Raw genomic sequence first — 7,681 nt, forward strand, 5'->3', positions numbered from 1 at the left:
TATATGTTTTGGATGTAGAAAGTTTCGATGTTTGTTAAAAAATTAAAAATCTTAAATCACAATCATGTTGAAGTAATATATCATGGCACCGCGGGTTAGAATCTAAAGCCTCCGTTCGTGGAAGCTCGTCGGAACTTCAGAAGCTCGAATAAGGTAGTAATAACGTATCTACTGATAAAAAACAGCCTTCCCCCGATAAATAAATCTTGAAATATAATTTCCAGGTTAATAATTGGTCCGTGTCACGTTTCTTGTAATTATGAACCCTAGGAGTTACGAATGCCTGTATATATACGAGTAGATACACAACATGTACTATAAAGTTGCCGTAAGAAATCGTAGGCCGAGAATTTCGTTGGCATCACGGCCTATCCAATATTTCTCGCTACCGGAATGACTCCTAGAGCCTTCGAAGGCTGTACCACACTTTATTCGAATTACAGTGACTGCCCATTATCTTTAGGGCAGATCTTTTTCATTAGTTATATAATATTATTTTATTACAATTTCATTCATTTGCTAGGCATTTATATTTTTAATATATCTTAATATTAGCTGTTCATCTCCAACAAAGTAACTTATAAATAATAATAATAAAAAACTTAAAATAATAAAGAAGAATTTAAGAAACTCTTGTTATTGGAGAGGGACTTACAGTCACTGTTTATTGTTTACACTTATAAATGACATTATTGTTTATATAATATATATATATATATATATATATATATATATATATATATATATATATATATATATATATATATATATATATATATATATCTATCTTACTTGAGTTTATGAGTACCAATGTTAACAATATACTAATACATAGGTGTATATTTTTAAATTAAATATTACAAGTGATAAATACCACTTATTCTTCAAATACATTGTGAAGCGTGTTCCGATGCATTCCGCATCATTTTTAAACACCGTATTTTATTAAATACAGTGTTGGAAAATAATGCAGAATGCATCGAAATACGTATCCCAATAAATTATAAGAAATAGCTGTATTTACAAAGTGAAATTTAAATAAAAAAAAAATGATATCACTCGTAATGACTGCCGAATAAATTAATGAAAAAAAAAGCAATATTTTTTGTACCACTGTGCCTTAAGGCGTTCTACGTTTATTTATTATTTACATGATTATTATTATTACTATGGAATGCATCATTTCGAGCAGGCTCTGTTTACGAAGGCTGTATGTACGTGTATACAGGCAGTACGGGGTTGATACAGTGGCGATAGATTATATCCTTCCGGGCAAGTCTCGAACCCGGGCCCCCCAGACCAGTCCTTATAAGGTAATTACTATTACACAAGGCATGAGGACTCGCTTCGAGGGCTATAATGAATCTGACGAGTAAGAAGAATCTCGCATCAAAAGTACCCGACTTATTTTTAAATGAGTACTCAATAAAATACATTAAAATATAAAAGTTATACGTATTGCGTTTAATTTTAACTATTTTCTGTGTAATTTATTTGGGGTTTCATTTCAGTTCTGTTCAATTTAGAAAATTCACGTTTCACATATGAAAATTGTGTGATTATAACGTGATAAATAATCGGCGGGTATGTATGAGAAGATGCATAAACTTGGAAGAGGCGAATAATGTTTGCGAATACCGAGTGGTGTGGCGTTCTATTCTCTCTACCTACCCCTGCGGGGAAGCGGCTGAAGCTGGCAGTACACAACGGAGTCCTGGTTCCAACCTTAGTGAAACATGAAGTTGGCAAAAGATGGATGAAAGTAGACTAAATGCAGTAAAATGCGATCCCTCAGACCTGCGGCAAAACGATGTACGATAGATGTTCAATGGTGAAATAAGGGAAGGCTGAGATAAGACAAAATAAGAAATGGGTGTGGAGATTTTTTTAACATATGGAACGAATGAATGAGAAAAGAACGGTAAAACAAGTTTATGAGGTGAATGTAGTTATAAGAAGGGAGCAAAGGAAGACTGAGAAAAACTTGGCATGATCAGGTATGTCAATTACTTAAAAGCTGCCAGGTCGGGAATCGAAATAATCATAGAGTATGTATGAGGACATATATAAATATGGAAGAGGCTAAAAATGATTGCAAATACAGAGTAGTGTGGTGTTCTATTCTCTCTGCCTACCCCTGCGAAGAAGTGGTATGATGGTCAATTAAATAGTTAGTCTTAGTAGTTTCAAGCAAAATATTCTACACCCTCATCGCCAAGATTGACTGAAAATCATGGAAGCTTAAACTCACACATTTCATTGAACATGTTATGTGAGGTTAGCTGGATGTGTAGTCGAGTGGGTAGCCGACTTGCCTTCGGACTCTGCAATTAACGACTCGATCCCCGGTCTAGGAGCGTGCGTGTTGGTAATGTCAGATGATTTGAATAATCACTAGTAAATACCCCATAGTGGTTTTGATTCATTATTTGGCTTTTGAACACGGGGTCGTGGGTTCAGTTCCTGATGTTGAATAACATAAATTAATTTATCGATGACTTATTAAAAAAAAATAATAATAATGAATGCTACTTGTACGCGCTCTTATTTGGCTCACTCAATTTATACTCATTATAAAAAAAGGAGATAACAATTATTTTTAACTGTCATGTCACTCGTCATTGAGCCATAATTTTATGGAATTTTTAGTTTAATTATGAGGTATCAACATATCGTTCAAAACTATTCCGATTTCGACCCAATATCCTCGAAAATTAATGAATTTTTAAAAAAAATCTTTTTCAATTCATAGTAAATATCAAAATTGATAGCATAAAAATTGAAATTGTTATAAAATCGTTTACTTATGATTTATATTGATTTAATGACAATGTCAGTTTTTAAGTTAAAATTTTATTATGTTCATTAATATTTTAAAACAGACAACGTTATGTTGTAACATTGCTATATAAAGTTTGATAAACTATTGTGCATTTTACAAGAAGTATTGTTTTATATACATACACAAGACAAATTGTTTGCTTTTCAAAACTCTTTTTCAACATTGAGACTTTTTATCGTAAAAAAACAATCAATAAATACAAGTATTTGGTGATTTTATTAAAATGTTAGTTTTTGAGTTATGAATAATTTTTAGTAATTAACATTTCGAGCCCTAATTTTGATATTGTGACCAAGAATACATTGAAACTGATATTGTGACAAAATTACAATATAATTCAATTTTTAAGTTATAAATATTTAAAAATAATTAGTTTCACATAGATTTACTTTGTGATTTTCCATTTAGTAACTGAATGTTATAAACAACATTTTGAGTGTGTCCAAATACTTGTTCACAAAATCTGGATTATCTCCAATTACAGGAGTTATTTTCATATTATTTTTCAACATCTCATCAAAGATGAAGAAGAATATGGAAGTCTGGGCATTTACGGGGCTGACGACCATCATAGGCTGGTTTAAGTGATCACTTTACACACGTGTAACATTCACCAATTCTACCCATTATTTGACAACCACACTACTCAAATTCTTGGAAGTTCTATATATATGAATCAACTTAGAAACCTTGTTCTTGAATCATACTAATAAAAGAGTTTCTGCTTAATAAAAAGCTTCTTTACATCTCACCAATAGATGTCTCTAGTGAAGTTCTAGTGATTCAAGAACAAGGTTTCTAAATTGGTTCATATGTATATAAGTATAGAACTTCCAAGAATTTGAGTAGTGTGGTTGTCAATAATGTGTAGAATTGGTGAATGTTACACGTGTGTAAAGTGATCACTTAAACCAGCCTATAACGGTTGTCAGCCCCGTAAATGCCCAGACTTCCATATTCTTCTTCATCTTTGATGAGATGTTAAAAAATAATATGAATGTTATAAAATCAGTGTATAATAATTTTATTACAAAGTAAGTTTTTAAGTTGAAAGTTTGATTGTAAACCCCTGGTTGTGTTTTGGTCTCACTACGGTTCAATATAACAATCATAAAACTAATACCCTTTTCCCGCCAGAAATAACTCATTTTAATCGGCCCAATCTATCGGGAGCATGCAGGAGCCATCTTGAACTTAACCCGTTCCGTGAACCTTCGTCTTGTACTCATTGTATTCCTCCCAGTCTTACATCAATTACATGCAACCCTTTTAAATACTTTTTCTTTTTCAAAACTAACCGATCAGACTTATATTTTCTTCCATAAATTGATTCGGCTATATAATATATAATATATAATAATATCTATCCATTTTCAATTAAAATTTTGCTTGGAAAATGCCACCTTTTCTTAAAATCTATTGTGGCACATATTTCGACGCATTTCGCATAATTTTAAACACGGTCTTTAAAAATGATGTGGTATGGAACACGTGTCTCTATAAATTTAAATAAATAATGGTATTTACAGTTTTCCCTAAATCGATCGATCATTTAACTAAAATTAACTAACCATCACGCCGCTTCTCTGCAGGGGTAGGCAGAGAGAATAGAATTCTTTATTTGCACTCTTTATTTGCAAACATTCTTCTCCTCTTACCAAGTTCATGCATCTCATACATTTATCTCGTCAAAATCAACACAATTTTCATGTATTATTTCATAATTAAGTTTTATTTTCACAAAAGATTAAGTTAAATTATCACTTTTTTTTCTTGACGTAATTGACGCAGAAGAAGACCCAGGAAAACTTGGCACTGGTATGTATGTTAAATACTTGAAAGTGGTCAGGTTAGGAGTCGGAATAAGCGGCGTGCCTTTTTGTGCGTACAACAAAAAAAATTGTCTAGCCTCCCACTAGTTTGATGATGTCGGTAACGACGAAACCCGGTAACTGGTCAAATAAAATAATTAACTAATATTTAGTTAACTAACCGTCACGCCGCGTCCCGCAGGGGCAGGCAGAGAGAATACAACGCCACACCACCCTGTCTTTGCAAACATTCTTCGCCTCTTTCACGTTCGTGCATCTCCTCGATAACATATATGTGGCAAAAACTTTATACATAGTCGTTGTTTTATTAGATAAAATAGGATACGAGGCACTTAGGGTTACCAGTAGTCCTTTAGGAGATTTTTCGTTTAATCGGTTAAAACGCACTTTTTTTCTTACAGTAGGTATTATTTATTTTATACATCCAAAGGGATTGTATTTAATTACAGTCTGTATCGCCGACGCGACTCTCCCGCGCACGACTCTCGTATTAATTATTATATGACTATGAAAATATAACAAAAGTTCCTACTCCGATTCGTACGTGACTCACAATACCCAGTGTACCTTCAGCGCTCCGGATATCATCTATATTTCATACAAATGATAGGTTTGGGAAATAAATATCGGACGATTAAACATAGATGGAGAAAACCGGGAGTTAGACGGAGAATCTTCTGAATGATGTTTCAAATTTCATTTATTTATTGATTTGGCGTTTAATTTGTAGAACTCCATTTTAATTTATGCATTAGTCGTTAAATCAAACACAGATTTTATGAGTCTACTAAGTTGTATTTGATTTTTATTTATTGTTTCGGCATTAACTTTGTGGTTAGACATGTTACAATGATTAAAAAAAACACTTGTTTTTACCACTTGAGTTTTATTATATGTAGACTACATGTTTCAGAAGTTAAACTTCCATCATTCAGGTCTGTTTTTCCTTTGTTTTCAAACTCCGCCCCTTGACTAACCCCCTCCCCCTAACTTTACCCTCTCCTTATTTATAGAACCATTTTATATTTTATATTTTAGTTACTATACAGACCTGAATGATGGAAGTTTAACTCCTGAAACATGTAGTCTATAATAAAACTCAAGTGGTAAAAAACAAGTGTTTTCTTTAATCATTGTATTTGATTGTTAAACAAAAAATTAATATTGTGACAATTGTTTCGCCTAGTTATGACATTTTCAAACGAATTTCAATTGTCACAATATTAAATTTTATCTGTTTTTTTAACAATAAAATACAATTTAGTAGACTCATTAACTCTGTGTTTGATTTAACAATAAATACAAAAATTTAAAATTACACATTTTGACGTCTCAAAATAGATGAAAAAGAATATGAATATCTTACACAGCTTATGACCTATCATTGGCTGATTAAGTGATAATTAAGCGATTTGAAAGCTGTATGTACCCATTATTGTAACAATCAATAATTGGTAGAGTGGTGAACGTTGCATCTGAGATAAGAATTATTGATAAAATTAAGAAAAGTGTGTTGAGATGGTTTGGACATGTGGATGAATTAGTGAGGAATAACGGTAAAAAAATTATGAGGCGTTTCTACAATAGTTGGAAAAAAAAGAAAGAAAGCAGAAGAAAACCGAGAAAAACTTGTCACGATCAGGTATATCAAATATTTGAAAGCGGTCAGGTTAGGAGTTGAAATAATCGGCGGGTATGTATGAGGAGGTGCATGAACGTGGAAGAGGGGAAGAATGATTTGAATTTGCAAAGACAGATTGTTGTGGCGTACTGTTCTCTCTGCCTACCCCTGTGAGGAAGAGGCGTAATGGTAAGTTGTTAAGTTGTTAGTTGCTTTTAGTGGTTGGTTATTTTGAAGAACGATAAATATAGGAACTCTAAATTCTTCACCTTTGCTTTCCATTTTTCCTTTGTTTTCAAACTCCGCCCCTTGACTAACCCTTCCCCCTAACTTTCCCCTCTCCTTATTTTAGAACAATTTTATATTTTATATTTTAGTTATTATTCAGACCTGAATGATGGAAGTTTAGCTTCTGAAACTAGTAGTCTTTAATAAAACTTAAGTGATATAAAACAAGTGTTTTCTTTAATCATTGTAACATGTCTTGCCACAAAGTTAATGCTGAAACAATTAATAAAATATAGGAACTTTGTTTAGAGTTTGTTCTACTTGCGGAAAGCGCTAAGGTGTCAGTTGCCCTAGTGATATTTTAATTTTACTTACGAACATCTCTCTTCTTCCAGATGTTCCGGGAGCAGCGGATAGACGGTGCCGGGCTGCCGCTGCTGACGGAGGAGCACCTCACGGGGCTGCTGCGCATGAAGCTGGGCCCCGCGCTCAAGCTGCGCGCCCTGCTGGCGCAGCGCCTGGGCGGCTGCGCCCACTGCAGGGCCCCCCCCGCCCCCCCTACCGCGCCCAAGGCGGAGCGCCCCCCGAGCGCGCACAGCGAGGACAGCTAGTCCACGCGACCCGATCCGACAAAGTCACTAAGAAGCCTTGCGATACCGCTACGTTGATCATTCTTCCTTTTCAAACGCACCCCACACCGTTACATAAATCAGTGTTCCGCAAACTTTTTCTATTCAAGGTACACCTACCAAATAAAGAAATTTCAGAGGTGCATATTTACCATATCATGGTAACATATTTAACATATTATGTTTAATGCCAAATGTGAGCCTACTTAACTGAGTACAGGCAATCAAAATTTGGAGCAATTGTGTTATTTTCTCAAAACCACATTTTTTTCTAATCACCACGGTACACCAGTGTGCCGTGGCACACACTTTGCGGAATAAAGACATAAATCATCTTCCTCTTCATACGCACCCCAATGTTGCATAGAGCACTGCATCATAACTTAATTTTTTTGCTTATTTTAATTCGGAATCATGCCCTAGGCTGTAATTTTAGTGAAATATGACACGTTAACTACTTCTTCTTCCTTCTTATCGTCTTTGTAAAATGTTGGTTAAATTGGAATATTCATTCATTTTCTTTTAGATA

The 7,681-nt window shown here is 34.0% G+C and overlaps 1 protein-coding gene across 4 annotated transcripts in view; it reads left to right on the top strand.

Moving 5' to 3' along the window:
- The window catches only part of LOC148301934 (uncharacterized), a 204,780-nt gene extending 197,099 nt beyond the window's left edge, over positions 1-7,681 (top strand). For all 4 annotated transcript variants that reach the window (XM_088272469.1, XM_088272468.1, XM_088272467.1 and 1 more), the window contains one exon: positions 6,919-7,681. In XM_088272469.1, the coding sequence (XP_088128595.1) occupies positions 6,919-7,134 (216 nt within the window). In that variant the 3' untranslated portion in view covers positions 7,135-7,681. The remainder of the gene's footprint in view (positions 1-6,918) is intronic.

Source organism: Brachycentrus maculatus, unplaced genomic scaffold (genome assembly GCF_059751285.1).
Source record: "Brachycentrus maculatus isolate JH-2025_06_01 unplaced genomic scaffold, ASM5975128v1 h1tg000498l, whole genome shotgun sequence".
Taxonomy (NCBI): Eukaryota; Metazoa; Arthropoda; class Insecta; order Trichoptera; family Brachycentridae; genus Brachycentrus; species Brachycentrus maculatus.